Source organism: Garra rufa, chromosome 7 (genome assembly GCF_049309525.1).
Source record: "Garra rufa chromosome 7, GarRuf1.0, whole genome shotgun sequence".
Classification (NCBI taxonomy): Eukaryota; Metazoa; Chordata; class Actinopteri; order Cypriniformes; family Cyprinidae; genus Garra; species Garra rufa.
In genome coordinates, this window is record NC_133367.1 from 26,855,179 (window position 1) to 26,881,517 (window position 26,339).

The window sequence follows — 26,339 nt, forward strand, 5'->3', positions numbered from 1 at the left end:
TGTGAATTGGGAGGGGCACGACACTATAGTCAGCAGGAGGGTAAAACAGTTTTTATTTTATTTTACACACTGCACACAGCAACAACTTTTAATAAAGCGACCAAAACTGCCTGCCAACTGACAGACGAACTTATTTAGGTTTAAATAAAAACACAGAACGCGTCTTTCAGTTCTAAAAACGCGAGGCGCACAGCACTGCCTTTTTTGCTAAGCAACGACCGAAACAGCTGTCCTGTCAGTCAAATCAAAGGATTATAGCGCGAACGCTCTAAAATCTTAGTTTTTTGCTGTTAAGTAAACTGTCATATTAGCAGAAACCCTAAATAATACAGCTCCTGGTTACCCACGATAGACACCAAAGGTTTCTCCTCCATTTCTTGCAGTCTCCGGACTTTTGAAGCAACGGTAAACTTTCGCCATCACAACAGAAGGCCCGCCTCTCCATTCATTCGATTGGACAATGGAAAAGAACGCGAATGACGTTGGGCGTTTTTCCGCTCAGAGTTGATTTTTTTTTTTTCAACTTCAGGCGCTCGGAGCGCTCCTGCAAAAACGCGAGGCGCGGGGGGCGCATAATCAGAGCGCAGAACGCTCACTGCCAACAGAAAACCATTCAAAAGAGGTGCCTCCAATTGCAAAAACGCGTTCGGTGTGATCGCCGCCTAATCCCTGCCGTCAAGATGGTCCGCATCTCATCATGGATCAGGGCAAGTGAAAATTAAATCTGTCACAGGGGTGGTTAGATTTATTCACAAACACATTAAAAATATTTATTGAACGCTTCTTTCTTTTCACTTTTGTTTTTACTGCATTATCATGATCAAAGGCTGTATATAACGTAATATAACCGTACAAAACCAGTAGTTCTGTGTGCAATTAGACATTGAGCACCCCCATATTGCCAAAATGGTATGATGCTCGTTTCACCCGCGAAGATTCGACTGTGAGATCGGTGGTCGAATCAGGCTCCGCATATCGATGCATCGAATCTTCGACTATTCGGGGACAGCCCTAATATATATATAGTTTTACAAATATTTATATATAGCTTTAATTAATGTTCTTTAGTTGTATCAATTTTAGTATTTCATAATTAATAATTATGCTGTGATTCTTACATTTATTTGTAACATTTAAATAATTAATTTTAGTGTTTTTTATCTGTAATTTATTTGGACCACATACTGTAGAATTTTATCAAGAGCCATTTATCGGTTATCGTTAATTAAAATAAATATTTTTTAGTATCAGCCAGAACTTTACTATTATTTTAACAATAATTTTTCAAGCAGAACATGAAATTAATCTATGAATTTAAGAAATGTATGTTTAACTCTATTGATTTTTAAAACTGGTCAGTACCAAAAATTCGTTGAAGCATTGTGTTTTATTTAATTTATTAATTTATTTGAAATACTGTAGAATTTCATAAAGAGACATTTATCGTTATCGGTTATAATCAGCAGACATTACAGATTTTTTAAATTGATCAATACCAGATATCTACTTGTACATGCTCATTTCCTTTTTTTTTCTTTAGATTACCTTTACTATTATAATATTTGTTAATATTTTGAATTAGATTTTATTTTTATATTTTCAGTTTTAAATTTAGTTCATTTTAGTCATTTTGTTGTGCTTTTGTTATTTTTTATTTCTATAAAGCTTTACATTTATTTAGATTTTTATTATTTCATAATAATTTAATCGCTGTTAAATATAATCTTTAGCAAATCGTACAGTATGACTATCCATTGATGAATATCTATCATCTAAAATAATTTGTAGCATTTAAAATAATTAATTTTAAGATTTTGTCTTTTATTTTTTTTATTTATTTAGACCAAATAATGTAGAATATATTATCCTAAATTATTGTGTGGCATTTTAAATCATTCATTTTAATGTTTAGTGTTTTATTTATTAATTTATTTGGAACAAATACTGTTGAATTTTATCAAGAGCCATTTATCTGTTATTGGTTATTAAAATAAACATTTATTGGTATGAGCCAGAACTTCAATACTGGTACATTGCTATTACTTCATCAATACTTTATCAATATTTAACATGAAATTAATCTATGAAATTGAGCAATGTAAGTTCAACTCAGAAGCAATATATCAGCACTTTATCGGTTATCGGCAGATACTAAAGATTTTTAAAATTGATCAGTACCAAATATTTACTTGTACGCGCTCATTTCCTTTTTTTGGGGGGGGGGGGGGGGATTACCTTTACTATTATAATATTTGTTCATATTTTAATTTAGATTTTGTATATTTTAATATTTTTCAAATTTTTTATATTTTGTTCATTTTGTTGTGCTTTTGTTTTTTATTTATTTGAATATTTCTAGTTTGTTGGGTTTTTTTCTGAAAAAGCTTTAGTTTTCTTTTTTTCAGGTTTATCAATTTTAGTATTTTATATTATATTTTAATAACACTGTTAAATGTCACCTTTAGTGAGTTGTACAGTATGCCTCTCCATTGAATATTAACTGATGAATATCCATTTTCCCTGTGTATATTAAAATCCTGTGATGCAAAAATTCATTTGTAGCATTTAAAATCATTATTTTAAAATCTGAATTTTATCAAGAGCCATTTATCAGTTATCGGTTACTCAAAGAAATATTTATCAGTATCTGCCAGAACTTCAATATCTGTGCATTGCTATTACTTTATCAATATTTTTTTATGCATAACATGAGTTAAACTCAGAAACAAAATGTCAGCACTTTATTGGTTATCGGCAGATACTACCGATTTTTAAAACTGATCAATACCAGATATTTACTTGTAAATTCATTTGTAGCATTTAAAATAATTCATATTAGTTTTTAGTGTTAAATGTTTTTATTTATTTGAACCAAATACTGTAGAATTGTATAAATAGCCATTTATCAGTTATCGGTTATTAAAAGAAAATATTTATCGGTATCAGCCAGAACTTCAATACCGGTGCATCGCTATTACTTTATCAATAATTTTCATGCAGAAAATGAAATTAATCTATGAATCTGAAGTTCAACTCAAAAGCAATACATCGGCACTTTATCAGTTTATCAAGTTTAAAAACTGATCAATACTAGACATTTAATTGTAAAAATTTATTTGTAGCATCTAAAATCCTTAATTTTAGTGTGCAGTGTTTTTTTTATTTATTTGGGCCAAATACTGTAGAATTTTATCAAAGGTCATTTATAAGTTATAAAAAAAATTATATTTATCGGTATCAGCCAGAACTTCTGTATCAGTGCATCGCTATTACTTTATCAATATTTTTGATGCAGAACATTAAATTAATCTATGAAATTGAAAATGCAAGTTAAACTCAGAAGCAATATATCGGCACATTATCGGTTATTGACCGATACCTGTTTTTAAAACTGATCAGTACCAGATATTTACTTGTACATGCTTATTTCTTCTTTTTTTTAAATTTGAATTACCTTTGCTATTATCTAATCTATGAAAATGAGCAATGTAAGTTAAAATCAGAAGCAGTTCACTCACAGGAAGTCTTTCTGAATACAGTAGTGCTCATGAACCTGAAGAACCTGTCCGCATAGAAAGACGGTCTGTGAACAGACACTGTGTCCTGAAGAATGAAAGAGAGACAGAAAAAGTGAACCAACTCAATCTGAAAAGTTACAGCACATTCTGACTTGCATTATACTGTCAACATACGCTTAACTGGAGAGGCCATATTCACACATTTTTCATTCCATTATTCCTGGAGTCAACCAGTCAACCTTTAGGTAATATATTTCTGTCACCTCTAGCTGACGCGACCAAGATACACCAGCTCTTGGTCTATAAATAACCTAATTAGCATGCAAATGAAGCGTGCGCCATTCGCAGTATGGCGTAGACTGGTGCGTCACAGGCAGGGTTGGAGAAATCTCCTTTATTCACAGCTGAGCCGAGGGAAAAATGTGTGTGTGGTATATGCATATCCAGCAATAGCACAATTAGCACATCCTCTGAGAAAACGGCCCCAAATGAGTGCATATATCACAAGCATTTCCTCCAAAACCCCGTAATTCTCACTAAACCCCATTCATGCTAATGTAGCGCAGCAGATCATGCTTTATTAATATGAAAATGAGGGAAGTATGAGGAAAGTCGAAGACCACTGAGTCTGAAAACACAGCTGGATGTTAACTTGGCCAAAGCTTTTGATCCAAAGTGATGAAATGGAGTGTCTTGCAAGTGACAGTGGTGTTGATGAATTTCAAAAGGTCTATTTTAGATGATAGTCAAAGAATTGCAATGTATTTCTTACCCCATCGTGGACTAGAGCCTTCCACGTGTGCTCCAATTTCTTTATTAACCTAAACAGAAAGCGAAAAATGTTATTTCATGGTGCTTCTAAATCATACTGGCAGCAATGAATCACACACTTCATGATGTAAATGGTAAGTGACACGAGTCGGAGAGGTTGACACAAGCACCTGTAAGACTGTAGGATGTCGATTATTCCAATGTAGAGTAACAGACGCTCTCCTTTTCCATTGACTGCAGGGATACCACCCATCCTGACAGGCAAAAACAAACATGGAAAAATAAATAACTATGAAAGAACTAAAAAAAAGAAGTCTAAACCTTGCTAAACACTGAAAGGAAGCTTCTAGCTGCACCTTTGGGAATAACGTTTTAATAGGGCTGAAAAGTGTTTCCCAATGTTGGCTAAATCTTAAAAAAAAAAAAAAAACTCCTTTAAGAAGGGAAATAAAAACAAAGAAAACACAAAAACAAACAATAAATGTCTTTGTTCACTTATAAAAATCGGTTCATATAAATATTATATAAAACCAAACAAACTAAAATTAAAACAAGATCAAAACAGAAACAGAAAAAGAAACACAAAAGAAAACTAAATAGTCTCTGTTCACCTTTAAAAATATTCTTTTGTTGTTTAGTCAACATGAATTAGTTGAATTAGAAACACCATGTCTAACAGGACACTTTATGTAATCCAGATTTTCTAAAGATAACAAACACACATTGTTGTTGTTGTTTTTTTTTTGAAGGAAAAAAAAAAGTAATTTATTTAGGCAAAATAAAAATGCTGAAAAGTTTTTTCCCCCAAAGTTAGCTAAAAAGCACTTCCCAAAGTTAAATAACAAAACAACAAATAATAATAATAACACTCAGAGAAAAAAAAATGACTGATAAAGTCTAAATAGAAATAAAAAAGGGGTAACTGAATAAAAACATAAAACAAAAAAGTAACTTTTTTTTATTCACTTCAAAAAATATATATTTTAAATTTGATAAAGTATAAATTTTATACTTTAAGCTTCATCATATGGGCTAAAATTTTTTCATTGCCTTCCTGTTACTTTACCATAAGCCCCTTTCACAAAGTAATACCAGTAAATTTCTGTAGAATTACCAGAACGACTTTACCACTAAATACAAAAATGTGCTGTGCGACGTTCAGTCTTTTTACCAGTAAAGCACCATGCACATTTCAGCTTCAAAATACCGGTAAATTCTGTGACATCATTAACCTGAAATGACCTCTAAATGGCTGCACCTCCTGATGTTTTGTGGGTGTTATTATTTTTGTTAAAAGTAAAAAGCCCAGAGACATCAGGCTTTTAGAGAACTTTAAACATTTCTTTGACTTTCGTAAACGGCGCGGATTAAATGTGTCATCTGCGTCAGAAAGTTATGACTGATCCAGAGAAGACGTCTTACATTCTGAATTTGTACACATGATCCCTTAACGGTAATTAACCAATAAAGACTGTACAGTATGTGTAAGGGGGTAGAATCTTTTGATGCATCTGAAAATGTGTCACATATCTGTTTAAACATGGACTAAATTCGGCCACTCACGTGTCCTCGGTGTCAAAGTCCTCTCCACAGGCCGACGCTCCCTGTATAGACTCCAAAGCCGTGGAGTAGAGCGCTTTCTGTGCCAGCGGCCTCTTTTCATCACTGTTGCCCTGAGATCCCTCCATCTGCTGCTCTTTCTCCGCCTGATCGATGTTGTGAACTCCCAGCAGCAAACTGTAATCCATAATCTTAAAGCTTTCCAAAACCTAAACACCAAAAACATAATCAATATTCGCTCTGATTGGCCTGTCTACTCTATAAACACCGTAGAGAACTTACCAAACAGTCTCTCTGTAACGTCTTGACCAAGGCGTTGTATGTGTCTATATCTAGCATGATACCCTCAGGTATGTCCTGCATGAAATCGAGGTCCTTGAAAGTGGGCTTCGCCTTTTCCCGCTCTTTTTTAGAGGCCCGTCGCTTGTAGGTGGATCCCTTCAGGTCGTATTTGAGGTGCATGCGCACCACTCTGGGCAAAATGTTGTTCATGACCACAATCCGAATGTTCTTCCCACCTGACTGTACGCAGTACAGCCCGAAGAACTTGGGTAATAAGGTGCGCGGATTCTGATTCAAGTTCTGCAGGAAACAAACATTAGAAAAATCAGATGTGATTTAGTCAGAGCGAACAAAGATTCAAACATAAGTGCTAAACATCTGTCGAAGAATGTGTACATTGGTATTTGTGAAATGTAGTTATTTATTCTTTAACGGGAATCTAGGGTTTTGAGACTTGTGTTGTCTAATTAATGTCTCTAACTAAAATGTGTGATTGAAGATTTACGTTATTTAAAAGAAATTAAAATACTGATATGATGCCACGTTGTGCGGATTTTCGTTGTAATTTTCTGTCACTTTCATTGCTTTCCTAGCAATAACAAGAGAAGAAAAGAATGAGAAGACTCCTGTGGGCGTATAAAACGTCCTAAAGACCAGTGTCTTTGTTCTCTCCACTTTAGCCCTGATGCCTTTAAGGCTTTTAGTCAGCCACAGCTACTAAAAGAGCTTATAAATGGCAGAGACAAGAAACGCTAGATGCCATCCTGGCAGGATGTGAACATGCCGATGCTTGTCAAGACGCCACAGCCACTGAAGAAGTTTCTCAGTGTTTATTTCACTCGATATCCGGGGGTGTTTAGACTGCTTGTGGGAAAGTCTATGTTGTGTTGTGTTGCAATAAAAATAGCAACACGTAGTGCTAGGAGCGTTGTCGAAATAATAGCGCCCCACATAGTCCATAATATGTATAAAACAATATGGATTTTTTAAAATAACGTAAATGTTTCATGAGTTTTCTACTACATATTTCAGTGAGAGACCTAATTTACACTTTATTAAGCCATACAAGTCTTAAAAAGCCTGGGTTCCCTTTAAAGGAATAGTTCAGTCATCATTTCTGTCATCATTTATTCACCTGATATTGAAATTCTGAATTTATTAATTCTTTAAAGAAATATTTCACCACAAAATTACAGTTTTGTCATTATTAATTCATTTTTTATTTAAATTTGGTGCGCCAAAATTTATTGCAAGAAGTTAGACGAACTTAAGTTGAAATAGAAAATAGAAACTACAGGGTTTCTGCAGGTTTTATGAAGATAAATTTAAGACTTTCGAAGACCTTCTTGAGATGAAGTACAGAAAATTTTGGAAATTAATTTAATGGAACACAATGTGTCAACATGGTCTCTGAAAGTAAATGCCTTGTATTAGCAATGCTTCAAAGTTTGAAAATAGTTTTGAACTTTTTTGCAAGATTTAATGGCATTGCTTTATGAATTTAGGACTTTAAGATTTGTGAAAAGGCAAATGAATACTTTTGAAGAACATTTTAAGACACAGAAACCATGCAAATAAAACACACAACAAATAATGTCTTTGTTCACCTCTAAAAGGTTGTATTTCTATAAATATTAAATAAAACCAAAATAAAACAGAAAAAAAAACATAGGATGTTAATATTATTTTGTTTAGTCAACATAAATGTGGTTTGTATGGTGAATACATACTAAAACCATTTTAAGATTCCCCCAGAAACCCTGAAATTAGATATTTAGCAAAAAAAACAACAACACGACAAGTAGAATAAAAATAAGATTTAAAAAATTTGACTCTGGTCAACCTGATTTTTTTTTTTTTGGCAGGGGTGAAATAACACTTTTGAGAACCATTTTAAAAATGAAAAAATGTGTAAAATTTGAAATTAAATATTTAGCAAAAATAATGCTAAATAAAATAAAAATAAGATCAAAACAAAACAGAAAACAAAAGAAAACACAAAATATAGGAGAACAAAAATGTCTTTTTTTATTATTATTTTTGTTTAGTTAACTTTTGTTTGCAGGGCAAATTAATATTTTCCCACAGAAACCCTGAAATGAGATATTTAGCAAAGAACAACGTTTCAGCCTTTTCCAATTAATTACTTAATTCTTAGTTTTGTCATTATTTATTACTTTTTATTAAAATGTTGTGTACCAAAATGTATTTGTCAAGTTAATAAATAAAAATTATAAATTCATCACACATTTTCAGCTTTTTCCTGACACAAAAACTTTTATAAACAATAATAAAAACTTTTATGATACTTTTATTTAGCTTTTCTGTCATTTTCTGAATGCCGTCCCTATATGGAAAACAGCAGCGTGAATATTCTCCAACACATTTCCTTTTGTGTTCTATGGAAAAAAGAAAATCACACAGATTGGGTGCAGTTTGTAGATGAATAAACAATAGCATTTTTTTTTTTTTTTAGTTAAGTCAATCTTACAAAATCCCACTAACAGTCAAAAAAAAAAAGTTTTTATATAGCATGCAAATCACACTTTTGTTAATCCAAGTTTATTGAAAGCATTTATGCATTAAATTTAAGTAAAAGCCATTAGATTTTTCCACATTCCAGACACAAAACACTCCATTTCAACACTGTCCTTAAGTCAACGACATTCATTTTGCCAGCTAATGTTCCAGAGCACAATAAAACCACCGGATTCCAATTAATTTAGAGTTTAAATCCTCTTAAAAACCACCACACAAAGCCAAATCAATGAAGCAGATATCCAACCTAGAAAGCTTTGTGTGACACCCATCACCTTGGCACAGGTGACATGTCCTACAAGATACGATCAAAGAACAGAAACAGAATGAGGAAAAGAGCCAGACAGCAATAAAGACAGGTTTCCGTAGACCACAAACTGGCCAAGGTCAGCATTGTTGCTAAACAACAACTGATCCGTCACCATTCATGGGCTCATTAGCTCCAGATGAATGGATGGAACAAGCCAAGCCGGTCGCTGGTTAGACTCTGCTGACACTGAGAACCCATTTAGGCATGATCTACTGGAAAAAAACTGATGTTCTTTTGGAAACTGAACCCTTTTGTACTTATACTGTGGCCTGAAATGGTCCACTGGAGACATAAAGCGAGATTGAGCACGGCTTACATGCTAATTGTGTCATTTGTTTCGTTATTCAGGTAAATAGTAGACATATCGCCTCAGGGGAGAAATTACTTTAAAATAGCTTGTTGTGTAATCAGCAGTGTTGTTGTTTAACCAGGCAGTTGGTTTGTGACAGCATGTGATAATAGGCTAGAAAGCATGTTTCTCAAAAAGTACAGGATATTAAACAGTGCAATGTAAACAGTGTATTTTATCCTAGCTTGAACCTTCTTGTAGCACCGATATATCGGTATTCCAATTTAACAATTTTGTTAAGGCTACAACTCATTTTCTATAATTACAATGTATTATATCACGTAGAATCATACTATATCATATTTATGATTATTAACATTATATTATATTATATATCAGCCAATCTACTCTCTAGATATTATATCGGACACTAAAGACTAATATCGGTTGACCATTAATAAAAAAAATAAAAAAAAGTGGCTGATACCAGTAAGCCGATAATTGTTTTCATGCTATGGCCAATGACCAATAATTTCTTAAATGCATTTCTGAAGCGTGTTAAAAATTCAAACAAAATACATTTATAAATTCTAATATTGGTTAATAACCGATATGGTTCTTAAAAAGTAACAAAATAACATAACTTCTGTATTTACTGTGAAATTACTGTAGCTGTAAGCCAATTATTTGTTGTCAGAATAAATAAAAAAAATTAGCACTAAATATATTGCAAAATGTTGCCTGATAAATTCTAATATCGGTCAATAACCGATATGGTTTCCTAAAAAGTAACAAAATAACAACATAACTTCTGTATTTACTTTGAAATTACTGTAGATCAAAAATGTACATAGTAGAAGAATATATCAGTAATAAAAAATACTGGCCATGCAGATAATCAGCAGATATTTGTCCATAAATATTAGTTTATCATTGTGTCAGTTCTGAAATGTATTAAATATGTGTAAAATAAGTGTTTTAGCAACTGTATCTAGTCTACATATTGTTTGCTGTAATTAAACTATTATATCATGCAGCATTTATTACCCTGCTCTCTAGATATCGATATCGGATTTTACAAATACACATTAGTGTTAATGATGCAACAATCATAAAACTCTGGCCATTAATTATTTTAATCTTCTGGCCAAAAGCCAATCATTTATTGCCAGAATAACAAAACAAAAACATTAAATATGTTGCAAAATGTTGAGTGATAAATTCTAATATCGGTCAATAACCGATATTGTATCGATATATTGTTTTTCAAAAAGTAACAAAATAACAACTTAACTTCTGTATTTACTTTGAAATTACTGTAGATCAAATAGCAGAAGTATATATCAGTAATAAAAAATACTGGCCATGCAGATAATCAGTCGATATTTGTCCATAAATATTAGTTTATCATTGTGTCAGTTGTGAAATGTATAAAAAAATATGTAAAATAAGGGTTTCAGCAATTTTATCTAGTGTACATATTGTTTTGCTGTAATTAAACTATTATATCATGCAACATTTATTACCCTGCTCTCTAAAGATCGGTATTGGGTGTTAAAAATACACATTAGTTTCAATTATGCAACAATAATAAATTCTGGCCATTAATTATTTTAATATTCTGTCCAAAAGCCTATAATTTATTGTCAGAATAAATAAAAAATGAAAATAAAAGAAATATTTGGTCAAAATGTTACAATAAATGCACAATAAATTCTAATATCGATCAATACCAATATGTTACCGATATATTGTTTCTCAAAAAGTAACAAAATGACAACATCACTTCTGTATTTACTGTGAAATTACTGTAGCTCAAAACTTTAAACAGTAGAGGTCTGTATCAGTAATAAAAAAATTAGCCTTGTGGTTAGTGCGCCGACATATTGCGCAATTGTGCTCACGGCGACCTGAGTTCGATTCCCGCCTCAAGGTCCTTTGCCAATCCTGCTCCACACTCTCTGTCCGTTGATTTCCTGTCATCTCTCTACTGTCCTGTCCATTAAAGGCATAAAAAGCCCAAAAAATATAACTTTAAAAAAATTCTGGCCATGCAGGTAATCAGCCGATATTATCGGCCATAAATATTTGTTTACCATTGTGTCAGTTCTGAAATGTATTAAATATAATGTAAAATAAGTGTTTCAGCAATTTTATCTAGGTTACATTTTTTAGCTTTAATTAAATTATTATATAATGTAGTATTTATTACCCTGCACTCTAGATATCGATATCGGATGTTAAAAATACACATTAGGTTTAAATAAGGATGCAACAATAATACAATTCTGGCAATTAATTATTTTAATATTCTGGCCAAAAGCCAATAATTTATTGTCAGAATAAATAAAAATAAAACACTAAATATTTTGCAAAATTGCAAACTATATAACAATATAAAACTTTAACTAAAATTAAAAATGTAAACATTTTAGATTTCTTACAAATTATTTTTTTTTAATTACAATAAAAATACAAAATACGATAAAAAAATTTCAAAAATGTAAAAATAAATAATATTTTAACCGCTGTAAAATTGATTTAATAATTTCTAAAATAATCATTTAACTTATTGTATATAGTCTACATATCGTTTGCAATTATTAAACTATACTCTATCATGCAATATGTTGCATAATGTATGCACATGACTTTCGAGATGTCGGCATTGAACATAATAGTTGACCAGTAATTTGAAATGCATCATTCAAAGTAAAGCAACTCACCATGTAATATCCAGGAAGAAGCTTCTGTAAAAACTCTGCCTCCTTGTGCATAACTGTCTTAATGATGAACTCATCGTCTCTGGTGACATAGAAGACTGAACCACTGGCTCCCGGATTGGACAACTCGATCAGTGGTTCATTACAAAGTGAATACTAAAAGGCAAACACAAACATGAGTCCTGAATAATTTTGAGCATTTATTATAAAATCCAGCCTTTAGCTTATCTTTCTCACCAAATAGTCATCCGGCCGTATCCCGAAGAGCTCTCTGAAGTAACGGAAGGCAACGGGAGCGTAGGTTTTGAAACGGAAGTCTGGGAAATGATGAGCTGGCGTCAGGTTGCTCCCTTCACTGGAAGAACAAAGAAAAGATAATTTATTGCATGTGAAATTCCACATCCACCCTCAACCTCAGACAGATAGCGCACCTGGGGAAGAAGATGCTCTCCACCACATAGAAATCCTGCATGAGGACGTCCCGCTCAGGCTTGGAACTCAAGTTGCCAACCGTATAGCCAATCCCTAGCTGAATGGCCCCCTTGAGTGCTGAAGATGTGGTCTAAAGAGAATATGGATGATGAGAGTCACATAAATATAAATCCTAAATCCATGGACTGATCTTCTGTGTATTTTGTTTTGATGTCACCTGGTGCCATTCTTGTTGATACAGATAAACCAATAAATAATGTGTACATTATTAGTCTACATGTAGTTATTTTCTATTTATTATGACCGATAATCGATGAATGGTCAATTTTCTTCAAACTAAACTAAACTAAAATCAGTTGTTCTAAATACTAAAGTAATTTCAGGCATTACAAAATTACCTAATGTCGACCAATATGGTACCAATATATTGTGCATCCCTAGAAGTAAATAAAATAATCTGAAAGGATTTAATATTGAATCTAGAAAAATTAGTTAAATAATAATAAAAATAACAATACTATCAGCTGATATGGTACCGATATATTGTCCATCCCTAGAAGTAACTAAAACAATTAGAATGGAATTAATATCAAATGTAGAAGAAGGTTTTAATACTGATTAATTGCAGGTTAACGTTAGATGATGACAAAGGTAATTTAAATGTAAAAAGAGAAGAAACTGACCTGTACAATTAAATATACAATATCAACCAATATAATTAAATTTGTAAAAATTGTTATAAAAATAAAAAAAAGGAACATTTTGAATTTTAACAATTAAAAAAACTAATATTGGCTTATATGGTAACAATATATTGTCCATCCCTAAATTAGGTAACTAAAATAATCTGAATAAAATCAATAGCGAATCTAGAAATGTTTTAAAGGTAATTCAAATGCAAAAATAGAGAAAAGTGGCATGTACAATTAAATATACAATATCAACTGATATAAAAAAAATAAAAATAAAATAATACTAATAATAAATATATATATATTATATTGGCTGATATGATACCGATATATTGTCCATCCCAAAAACAAACAAACAATAATCTTAATGGAATCAATATTGAATCTAAAAAAGTTTTAAAAACCTCTTATTTTAAGGTTGACATTAGATGACAAAAGAAGACATAAAAAGAAAGGAAACTGGCAATATAACAACGATGACAGCGATATAAAGCTTAAAAAAAAAGTAAGATAAAAAATATATATATATATATATCGGTTGATATGGTACAGATATATTGTCCATCCCTAGATGATGACAAAGGCAATTCAAATGTAAAATGAGAGAAAACTGTACAATTAAATATACAATATTAACTAATATAAAACAAAAAACAAAATTACAAATTGTTTTTTTTAATGTAAAAAAAAAATTTTAAACTGTAAAAAACAACTAATATCGGCTAATAGGATACCGATATATTGTCCATCCTTACAAAAAAACTAGGTAATTCAAACATAAAAAAGAGGAAACTGGCTTGTAAATATGCAATATCAACCAATATAAAACATAACAAAAATGTGTATTTTTTTTTGATAATAAAAAAAAGAGATAAAAAATACTGGCTGATATGACACCAATATATTGTCCATCCTTACAAGTAACTAAAATTGGAAACTGACCTGTACAATTAAATATACCATATCAACTGCAATAAAACAAAAAAAATTTAATTGTTAAAATTTTAGATTTTTAATGAAAAGAATTAAGATTTAAAAAAAATCCTAATATCGGTTGATATAGTACCGATATATTGTCCATCTCTAGAAGTAACTATAATCTGAACGGAATCAATGCTGATTCTGGAAGTTGTTAAAGGAGTAGTTCAGTTTCAGAACAATAATTTACAGATAATGTACTCACCCCCTTGTCATCCAAGATGTTCATGTCTTTCTTTCTTCAGTTGTAAAGAAATGGTGTTTTTTGAGGAAAACATTTCAGGATTTCTCTACATATAATGGACTTGGATGGTACCCCTGAGTTTCAACTTCCAAAAACTTATATACTTTTTAATCTCAAACGCTCTTCTTGCTGACCTAGACAAGACAAGCATTTAAGGTTAAAAAGTATATAAATTGTCATTTTTTTTTAGGAATAACGCATCATTTTGCTAGATAAGACCCTTTTTTCCTCGACTGTGATCAAGTTTACACTCGGGGGCACCATAGAAGTCCATTATATGGAGAGAAATCCTGAAATGTTTTACTCAAAAAACATAATTTTCTTACGACTGAAGACAGACAGACTTGAACATCTTGGATGACAAGGAGGTAAGTAAATTATCTGTAATTTTTTTGTTCTGAAAGTGAACTACTCCTTTTAAGGTAATTCAGACGTAAAAAGAGAGGAAACTGTACAATTAAATATACAATATCAACCGATATAAAAAAAAATAAAAATGTAAAAAGACAAAAAAAAAAAGTAAAAAAAAAAAAAAGTAAAAAGCAAGTAATAGTGGCTGATATGATACAGATATATTGTCCATCCCTAGAAGCTAGAAGTAACTAAAATGACCTCAACAGAATATTGAATCTAGAAAAAGTTGCTAAAATTGAGTAGGCACAATGCACCTTCTTATATGTGGTTTCTCCAGAAGCGTCCACTCCTCTGTGTCCGATCTTCTTCCCATGGGATGGCTGGCCTGACGAAGAAGGCATCTGGTATAAACAGTGAAAATATGAGATCCTCCAACCTGCAATCCCTGCATAAACAGGTTCATTTGCAGTCTAACAATAGAGATTGTTGATATGTGATAAAAGAACGTACCTCTGTTATGAAAGCCCTTTTCGATGTAGAATCTAGAAAAAAGAAAAAAAAGAACAGTGATTATAGATTTATTCACAACACCTGAATAAAAACATCAGATTTCATCATTCAGTCAGCCCTAAAGATTTGTGATTACTTGAGACATATTCATCAAAAGTCAGCGGGTCGGACGGCATCAGCCGACTTCATTATTCAACCTCCATTTATATTCCGCCGCCGCCCCTCAAGCATCAGCAGCAGCTGTCAACAGCGACTGGGATGTTTGTTGACAAAGATGGTTTGATAAAAATACACCATGTGAAGATGACGGCTGGATTCCATGAGCTGTGCTTCTCACCCCACTGTCGTCCCAGATGCATCCGCAGACGCTCCCATTCAGTTCCTCGGTTTCCATGGCATCCCAATCAAGGTCAACAAGCTTTCTCCGAGATTGCATATGCATGTGGCATCAACAGACACATGCTGCTCTAAATAGGGCATTGGCCGCCAGACAGAGCAGCTCATAGCCATGCAGCGAGAAAGCACCAGTGAAACTAAGAAGACAGGCCTGCTGGAAAATCCAGCTAAAAACAGCTTCAACCCAAAAATGGTTATTCTGTTTCTCACCCTCAAGACTTTTGTTTGTAAAACAGAAAAGAAGAAATTTGGAGGAATGTGCTGGCTGCTCTTTCCCATTACAAAGAATGATTCTAGACGCTTCAAGCTTTAAAAAGTACATAAAAAGCATCTTAAAAGTGGTTTATATGACTTGTGCTTGACATCTGCCTTAGCTACCTTAGTTTGTAATTGTGAATGAATCATTATTTGAAGTCAAATCTTCAACGAATCATTCTAAATGGTTCATTAAATTAGGATGAATCAGTTCTTGACTTAATGAATCAATCATCCAGCTAAAACATGTAGTAGCTAACTGAAGGAAAAATGGAAAGGGAAAGTCTTAACATCTACCCTGACCACATTAGCTTGACTTAGCAGATCTTCTAAGAATCATTGGAAATAATGAATCAGTTCTTGACTTACTGATGACTTACTTAATGATCCAGTTGCAATGATTAGCTGCCAAGTAGAGGGGAAAATCAACACATCTGCCCTAACTTAGTTTGTGAACGAATCATTTGTTTTGTCAAGAGTCAGATCTTCAATGAATCATTCTAAATGTTTTATAAAATTAGAACGAATCATTTCAAATCTGAATGAATCAGTTCTTGCGACTCAATCGTGCGACTACAACAAGTAGAAGCTAACTCCTGACCACATTAGCTTGTGAATGAATCATTCTTTTGAGTCAGATCTTCTAAGAATCATTAGAAATAATGAATCAGTTCTGGACTTACTGATCCAGTCGCAATGATTAGTAGCTAAGTGGAGGGGAAAATCAAAACATCTGTCCTAACTTATTTTGCAATTGTGAACAAACCATTTGTTTTGTCAAGAGTCCGATCTTCAATTAATCAATCCAAGTGGTTTAAAAAAATCAGAAAGATTTGTTCTAAATCCAAATGAATCAGTCCTTGACTTAATGACTCAATCATCTGGCTACAAGTAGAAGTAGAGTCAGATCTTCAGTAAATCATTCTAAATGCTACCTTTGTTTGTGATTGTGAATGAATCATTCCTTTGAGATAGATCTTCAATGAATCAATCTAAATAATTCATAAAATCTGAAAAATTCTTTACAAATCTAAATGAATGAATGACATCTGTCCTAACTTTCTTAGTTTGTGATTGTGAATGAATCATTATTTAGAGTCAGATCTTTAATGAATCATTCTAAATGCTTTATAAAAATCAGAATGATTCGTTTTAAAGTCCTGACCACATTAGTTCGTGATTGTGAATGAATCAATTCTTTTGAGTCAGATCTTCTAAGAATCTTTTGATATTATTCAGAAAATCTTAACGATTCATTCAACAATTCAAGTGAATCAGTTCATAGTGACTTACTGATCCAGTCGCAACGATTAGTAGTCAAGTGGAGGGGAAAAAAAATCAAAACATCTGCCATAACTTAGTTTGTGATTGTGAACAAATCATTTGTTTGGTCAAGAGTCTGATCCTCAATAAATAATTTGAACTGGTTCTCAAACTGTCAATAATCTGTTTGCAACGTTTAGCAGTTAACTGGATGGGAAGATCAAAACATCTGCTCTAAATACATTAGTTTGTGATTGTAAACAAATCGTTATTTTGAGTCAGACCTTCTATGAATCATTTGAATGGTTTATAGAATCAGAATGATTCATTTACAAATCAGAATGCATGACTTACTGACTATGATCTGGTCAGTACAATTAGTTATTAATCATGAGGTAGCAGCCTGGAGGGAAACAGTTTTTTGAGGGGATGAACTACACCTTAGGCTAGGAACCTGGTTTCCAGCTGGTCAACCATCTGGACCACAAATTGGTAGACCAGCTAAGATGGCATAACCAACTGAAAGCTGGTTAGCTGCAAGTCAAAGATGTTCTATCAGTTACCAGCACTAATGGCTAGCTTAGACTAGATGATGCCCAGCTATTAATTCCTTAGTAGCTGGATTTTCCACCAGCAAGCTTCACGTTTTTGCTAAATTTGTTGTTGTACCGTAAGTTGGTAACACAAAGTTAAGAAAAACATAATGACTGCATTGTCCCAAACAAACCAATTTTACATTTTCACCTCTGAAATAGCACATCCACACCAACAAGCCTCATGACCAAGTTAGTTCCTGTTATTTCTGGATCCGGCCGTCAATGTGGGATCCTGAAGCTGTTTGGGCAACATTGTGGTTCTCCTTAAAAGAGCTTTTTCCTAGACCAATGATAGGTTTGGCTTCAGTTCAAGCTGGAGCACAAACATGCTGCTGGATTTCTGCTTTACTCCACTAGCCAGGGTTGACCACACATCTAATAAAAAGCATTAGACCAGCAAAAAACAGCTTTTTGACTCTATTTGTACAGGAGGTAATATCATTCAGAGTTACTTTCAGGCTTCAGCATTCTTATTCTATTATGAGACGATGTTGAACTTGCATCAAGCCATACTGAACTTGACAAACTTCTAAAACACATGTTAACATCTCCAGTGCTAATGAATTAACAAAACACCTCCTGAAATTGCTTTGGGTGGGTGTGATCACAGTCAGCTCAACGTGAACTTGAAATGAAAGCTTGACGATACAGAATTTCAAGGTGTCGCTTGACACCTCGAGCTGAGATTCATTATATGGGACTAAATTTACCAAAGACTTAGCATATACAGCCAAGTCCGAAATTATTCATACCCCTGGCAAATTCTGACTTAAAGTTACTTTTATTCAACCAGCAAGTTTTGACTGGAAATGACACAGGCTTCTCCCAAAAGATATTAAGACGATGTACAAGAGGCATCATTGTGAAAAAACATATTTCTCAGCTTTTACTTACATTTTAAAATTATTCATACCCCTCTCAATAATCAATACAAAAGCCTTTATTGGCTATTACAGCAATCAAACGCTTCCTATAATTGCTGACCAGCTTTCTGCATGTCTCCACTGGTGTTTTTGCCCAATTATCTTTATTTTTAATAATACTTTGCACTGTAGCCACTGGAACTTCAAAACATTTAGATATGGTCTTATAGCCCTTTCCTGACCTGTGAGCAGCCACGATGCGCAGCCACAGGTCCTCAGTGCTTAGCCATGACTGTCCACAAACCAACAGCAGAGAGCTTCTGTTTTTCACCTGTTGAGTTGATTAAAACAGCTGTTCCTAATAAATCAGAGTAATTAGGCAGCTTGGACTATTTGGAATTGTATAGAACTTTGGATTTTCCCATAGACTGTGATAGGTTGCAAAGGGTATGAATAATTTTGGACATGCCACTTTTTGTTCAAATGTAAATAAAAGCTGAGAAATATTTTTTCCACAATGATGCCTCTTGTACATCGTCTTATTATCTGTTGGGAGAAGCCTGTGTCATTTCCGGTCAAAAAAAAAAAAAACTTGCTGGTTGAATAAAAGTAACTTTAAGTCAGAATTTGCCAGGGGTATGAATAATTTCGGGCTTGACTGCATATGCTGCTTTGAATAAAGAATATCATGTGCTATGACTATAATACTGGAAGTAAGACCATGACAAGCGCATAATCTGGTAAAACCTGTAGAAGCCATGCTGTTGGTAAGTCTTCGCAAACGATGCCTTGAACACAAATGTGTCAAAGAAGGACTCTGCGTCCTCTCGTAGGAGACGCCCTACTCCCTCTGAGGTGCCGATGGGATTGAGTGTCTTCCAGAACCCTGGTCTTGTCTGCAGGCTGGCCTATAAAAAGCTCCGTCCTCTTCAGGGCATAAGCGAGGGGGGCAAGGAATACAGAGAGAAGGCATTATGCAATTCTTGCTTGTTTTCCATTTCCCACCGGAGCTTGAAAACTCCCAGCAGTCTGAGCTATTAGAATAACACGAGTTAAGGAAATAGATGTACTGTGCAGACAGACCTGCCCTGTTTTGCAAAGCGATATCGACACTAGCACAACACTATACGGCCCAGAGGGTTTGATTATATATGCATCTCATGGGACGTTATTTGTATAAACCGAGAAAGCCATGTCTAATGCTTTAATTGTGTTCATTTACTACCACCATCACATGATGATAATGAAGTGAGTGCTTTAGACGGTCCATTTGGCGGTAATAACCTCAAAATTGATTTATAATTAATTTACAATAAAGATCTTTTCCTATCTCGGCCTTCATCGGTTCAGTGCTGCACTTAATGAGCCGAGCGAGACGGCCACTGAACAGAACAGCAACAGATATTTATCATTAAGACGGGGCAAAACGAGAGCAATAACTACATTACCACGTGCAAAACATATTATTTTTGCTCACTTTTAAAGCTTTAAACTCTAAAGTATTCACCTTCATATTTGATTGAACTTGAATGTACAAAAAGTCCAGCTGTAAAAAGTCCATCATGCTGCTTGATGTTGCAAACTGGTATTTGTTTTTATATTCAGAACTGGGTAGATTACTTACAAATTGTAAGTGACGAATCTCTTACTGATTCCAAATTACATGAGAATAATTGTAGTTAGTAACATAATCCATTTAAATACAGGTAATTAACACTACCAGTCAAAAGTTTTTGAACAGTAAGATTTTTAATAATTACCAAGCCTGCATTTATTTGATCCAAAGTACAGCAAAAAAAGTACATTTTGAAATGTTTTTACTATTTTCTATTTGAACATATTTTTAAAAAGCTGAATTTCTTTGCATCATTACTCTAGTCTTCAGTGTTACGTGATCCTTCAGAGATCATTCTAATATGCTGATTTGCTGCTCAAAAAACATTTTTATGTTAAAAACAGCAGAGTTGATTTTTTTTTAGGTTTATTTGATGAATAAAAAGTTCAGAAGAACAGCATTTATCTAAAACTTTTGTAACATTATAAATCTTTTTCACACTTTTGATCAAGTTATAGCATCCTTGCTAAATAAAAGTATTCATTTTTATCATTTCTTTCCCAAAAAGTAAAGAATTATACCGACTTGCTTTTGAATGTTTTAGTGTGTAATGTTACAGAACGCTTCCTATAATTGCTTTTATTTCAGATAAATCCTGATCTTTGGATCTTTCTATTCATCATATAATCCTGAAAAAAAATTTACTCAACTGTTTTAAATATTGATAATAATAATAATAAAAATGTTTCTTGAACAGCATATCAACATATTAGAATGATTTCTGAGTAATGATGCTGAAACTCTAGCTTTGAATACTGTATATAAAAAAACAAAGAGTAAGAAAATATATTCCATTCCTTGTAATTAACCATGCGACAAATCTGAAATCACGTACGAAATCAAGTGGATTCAACTTTTCCAAACATTCAAACATACAATTTTCGAACAAAAAGTGGCATGTCCAAAATTATTCATACCCTTTGTAAACTGTCACAGTCTATGGGAAAATCCAAAGTTCTATACCATTCCAAATAGTCCAAGCTGTTCTAAAGCATCCTGATTACCCTGATTCATTGAAAACAGCTGTTTTAATAAACTCAACAGGTGAAAAACCGAAGCTCTCTGCTGTTGGTTTGTGGACAGTCATGGCAAAGACAAAGGAGCTCACTGAGGACCTGCGGCTGCGCATTGTGGCTGCTCACAAGTCAGGGAAGGGCTATAAGACCACAGCCGAGCATAACCAGTCGTATCCAATCATATCGCGATGAAGGCATTGCCTCCTGTGATGTCATTTTCCCCCATTCATTTTCAATTACCCCCCATCAAACTCACCGCAAGCTTTAGGGCATCTGTTAAAAGACAGTGGGCTCAGGGGAGGCAAGAAAGACGCTGATTCCCACTGTAACTTCACCTGCTGGTGTCGTTGTTAGATGTTACTTTTGAAAAACTAATGACAAGCAATGTTTTGCAATATTGGCATTGTTTATTTTTTGTACTACGAATTGTTTCCTCATCCAGTGTTTAGAGGTAGTGCCTCCCTTTTCTTCTCAGAGGAACCCCCCTAATTTTTTAAGCACAAGTGTAAAAATTTAGCTCTATTCTCTTGAGAATTGTGTCATGTTTGGACATAAACACTGCTTAAGAACTCTTAAACCTGTGACTCACCAAACATAAAAGACAGGGTGGATGAGGGCGTCCGAATCACTTCAGGTGTGAAAATGACTCAGAGACCAGCGTGAGACACATGTCATGTGATTGCGTGCTCAACAGTCAGCATGTTTTCCCACACACATCTACATGGGAGACGCCGGGGAGCGAACCAGTGAAAACAGGAGGATGCCGAGGCAGGAGACGCCAGCGGCGGGGGAATTCAGGGAGTGAACCGTCCCTGGTTGGACGCACTTTCGGTGATTAAAAAGTAGACGAAGAGACTGGAGCACAACAGTATGTGACATTTACTACGAGCCAATTGTGTTGACATTTATGTCTTTGAAAAACACTAACCACAATGCAGTTTGCAAAGCCTCCGCGCATACGCAAACGAAAAAATCTTGTCAACAATGAGCTGGAGAAAGGTCAACTATGAGTACACAGGCACTTTATGGAGTCAATCACATTTTGTGCTCTTCAATAAGACTTGTAGAGTAGGTTACAAATATGATCTTACACTGAATATGTTTAATAACCCAAGAAAACTACGTTTCCTGGTCAGGGAAAGGTCACAGCTGGCTTTGTGTGCATATCTATTTACATACTGATGTTAAAACCCGAGTAAAAACTGAACTGTAGCTTCTCAGGTTTACAGATTAAAGCGATTTTTGATAGAGATCAGCATATTGTGTGTGTAAATGCGATCATTGACACCTCACACACAGATATGTGACTTATTAACAGCAGAAAAAACACAAATAGGGAACTGAGGAGAAAAAACAGCCTCTTAGAGGCAGAAACAAGAGTGTATTTGATAGATATGGAAGTGAAAATATTAAAGTAGCATCATTTATCAACCAAGTGCTAGTCTTTATATATATATATATATATATATATATATATATATACAGTCATGCCTGAAATTATTCATACCCCTGGCAAATTCTGACTTAAACTTACTTTTGACACAGGCTTCTCCCAAAAGATAATAAGACGATGTACAAGAGGCATCATTGTGGAAAAAAATATTTCTCAGCTTTTACTTACATTTGAACAAAAAGTGGCATGTCCAAAATTATTCATACCCTTTTAAATAATCAATAGAAAAGCCTTTATTGGCTAGTACAGCAATCAAACGCTTCCTATAATTGCTGACCAGCTTTTTGCATGTCTTCACAGGTATTTTTGCCCAATTATCTTTAGCGATGAGCTCCAACTCTTTCAGGTTGGCATCACCCTGATCTTTAGCTCCCTCCACAGATTCTCAATTGGATTTAAGTCAGGACTCTGGCTGGGCCACTGCAAAACGTTAATGTTTTTGTCTGCTAACCATTTCTTCACCACTTTTGCTGTGTTTTGGGTCGTTGTTGTGCTGAAATGTCCATTGGCCCAAGGCCAAGTTTCTCTGCAGACTGCCTGATGTTGTTGTTGAGAATTTTGATGTATTGCTCCTTTTTCATGGTGCCGTTGACTGTGATTAGGTTCCCTGGTCCATAGCCCTTTCCTGACTTGTGAGCCGCCACAATGCGCAGCCGCAGGTCCTCAGTGAGCTCCTTTGTCTTAGCCATGACTGTCCACAAACCAACAGCAGAGAGCTTCTGTTTTTCACCTGTTGACTTGATTAAAACAGCTGTTCCCAATGAATCAGGATAATTAGGATGCTTTAGAACAGCGTGGACTATTTGGAATGGTATAGAACTTTGGATTTTCCCATAGACTGTGACAGTTTGCAAAGGGTATGAATAATTTTGGACATGCCACTTTTTGTTCAAATGTAAATAAAAGCTGAGGAGTATTTTTTTTCCACAATGATGCCTCTTGTACATCATCTTATTATCTTTTGGGAGAAGCCTGTGTCATTTCTGGTAAAAAAAAAAAAAAAGAGAAACGAATAAGAAAAATGTTTACATATTAAATATAGTTAAATATAATATAAATTATATGGATGTACATACATGCATGTAAATACATGTAAATATTTTCAAAAGATATACTGTATCTGTGTTATATATGCATAATAAATATACACAGTACACACACATATATTATGTAACCAAAAACGTTTATTTTGGATGCGATTAATCGTGATTAATAGTTGCCCAGCACTAATCTTTTCATAAATAATTGTATCCTAAAATAAAAGGCGTTGTAATATTTATTAAAAGATAATATAATAGTATAATATTGCTTGTTAGATCTGCAATTGATTGTTCATTGTTTGTTTTAATGCATTATAAGTAGTGCGATCAAACGATTAATCATGATTAATCGTGATTAATCCTATCCAAAATAAAAAATTTGTTTACATAATGCATGTGTGTGTACTGTGTATATTTATGTATATATAAACACACACATACATGACATACATATATTTAATAAAAATGTTTACATATTCAGTATATCTTTATATATAATATAAATTATATAAATATAAATATGTGCATGTAAACACATGTAAATATTTTCAAAATATATACTGTATATTGTCTTTATATGTACAAAATAAATATACGCAGTACACACACATACATTATGCAAAAAAACAAAAAAATCTTTTGGATGCAATTAATCGTTGCCCAGCTGTAACTGTAACCTAAAATAAAGGCATAATAATATTTATTAAAAGGCGATATAATATTATAATATTCCTTGTTACATCTGCAATCGGTTGTTTATATATATATATTTTGTTTTAATGCATTTTAATTAGCGCTGTCAAATGATTAATCACAATTAATCATGATTAATCGCATCTAGAATAAAGGATGTGTTTTCTGTAATGTATTTGTGTGTACTGTGTATATGTATTATGTATATAGAAATACACATACATAATGTATATATTTAAGAAAAATATGGTATGTTTACATATTAAATATATTTATAAATAATATATATTATATGAATATATGTAAATACATTATTATTTTCAAAATATATACTGTATGTGTGTATATACACAATTGTTTTTGGATGTGATTAATCACGATTAATAGTTTGACAGCAGTAATGATAATAAATACATTTTATATTTGTTATAACTGACGTTTCAATTATTCATAGAATTATACAATGCATTATAAGGTACATAAATAATACTTGAGAAATTATTTTATAAAATAAAGGCTTCAAGTAAACTGTTACCCAAAAAGGAAAGTTTTTTCCCTAATTTTTACATATTATTTGTCATCATGAAAATGAATAGAATTTTTTTTGTTTTTAATAATTAATAATAATTTTAAATTATTAAAATAAATGAAATTTTATCATTAATAAATATAGATTTTTAAAATTATTGTTAAATGATTATAATTGATAAAATAACAAAATAGAAGGAAAAAAAACATTAACTGCAAATTTTATATTATATATATATATATATATATATATATATATATATATATATTATAATTTTTCAAAAACTCATATTAGAGTAATATATTTTTTGAAGACATAATGAGCAATTGTAAGTCCTATTTAACAGCTCTGATCAATATATATTAATTTCATCCTTTATGCATTCAGTTTTGCTTACGCTAAATATTCAATGCCATTCATCCTAAACAAATGCTATACACCCTTTACCCCATTTCTCACCTGAAACCCCCACCATCCCATCTGTCATCTGCCCAGTGTCCCTGCTATGCTGAAAGCTAGCTAGCTCAATCTGGTTTTAACCTGGTTGTCACACCATCCACCTGACAACATGGCCATAAAACTGTATATTCATAAAAGCACACTCTCTCATAGAATGTAAACCCTAATAATCTAATGCTTGGATGATAAATCAAGCATCAGTGTCTCGTATCCACACACCAATGCTAGTTTTGCTAGCTCTATCCATGTGAATCCCAACCACCTATGAATCAACCAGATTAGACTGCATGCACTGAGGTAACGTTATTTCTTATCCCTTGTTTCTAATCAAACCATTAGTTGTTAGTTACCCGAGTCCATGCCGTCCTCCGTCCCCGCGTCCTCCTCGGATGCTGCTGCCCCGGATAACGGACTCCCATCCCCGGCCTCAGACAGGCTGGTCGCCCCTTCAGCCGCCGCTTCCATTCAATATCCCTGGATGAATTCTCCGAGCGAGAGCGCTGTCAACCGATGATGGCGAATATTTCAAAACATACAGCGCTTTTCCTCTCAGCTTGTATGGATGTTATTAGCTGACAAAATAATGTGGGAGACTGAGGTCTGTCCCTGTGCGTCGTGGTCCTCCTCCTCTCCTCTGAGCTGTCATGCATAGGATAGGGATGTTCGATTCGCGAATGATTCATTCGTTTGAACCGATTCAATCGAACTGATTCGCTAGGAGACTCGCACTTCGCATAATCATTTTGAGCTGGTTTTGCTGTTTGTTTAACAGCAGAGGAGGTTGTTAAGGTTGTAAAGTTGTTACTAGAAATGAAGAAATGGATATTAGATATTACGACAGATTTTACACTACTTGCAGGATAGATTACAGTGTAACTGTAAGAAATGTGGTATTTGAGCGAAAACTATTTTTTTTCATTAAACGAACAACATAAGACACAGAATCTAAGTAAATAAACA

At 33.4% G+C, this 26,339-nt stretch overlaps 1 protein-coding gene across 3 annotated transcripts in view; it reads right to left on the minus strand.

The window, feature by feature from the left end:
* LOC141339178 (phosphatidylinositol 4-phosphate 5-kinase type-1 gamma-like) overlaps positions 1-25,996 on the minus strand; it is a 35,246-nt gene extending 9,250 nt beyond the window's left edge. For all 3 annotated transcript variants that reach the window (XM_073844814.1, XM_073844813.1, XM_073844812.1), the window contains exons 1-11: positions 25,730-25,996; positions 15,202-15,233; positions 15,006-15,092; positions 12,423-12,553; positions 12,229-12,346; positions 11,995-12,147; positions 6,132-6,431; positions 5,853-6,058; positions 4,460-4,543; positions 4,291-4,339; positions 3,519-3,603 (exon numbers count right to left, since the gene is read on the minus strand). In XM_073844814.1, the coding sequence (XP_073700915.1) occupies positions 3,519-3,603; positions 4,291-4,339; positions 4,460-4,543; positions 5,853-6,058; positions 6,132-6,431; positions 11,995-12,147; positions 12,229-12,346; positions 12,423-12,553; positions 15,006-15,092; positions 15,202-15,233; positions 25,730-25,844 (1,360 nt within the window). In that variant the 5' untranslated portion in view covers positions 25,845-25,996. The remainder of the gene's footprint in view (positions 1-3,518; positions 3,604-4,290; positions 4,340-4,459; positions 4,544-5,852; positions 6,059-6,131; positions 6,432-11,994; positions 12,148-12,228; positions 12,347-12,422; positions 12,554-15,005; positions 15,093-15,201; positions 15,234-25,729) is intronic.
* Positions 25,997-26,339: the final 343 nt, after the last annotated feature.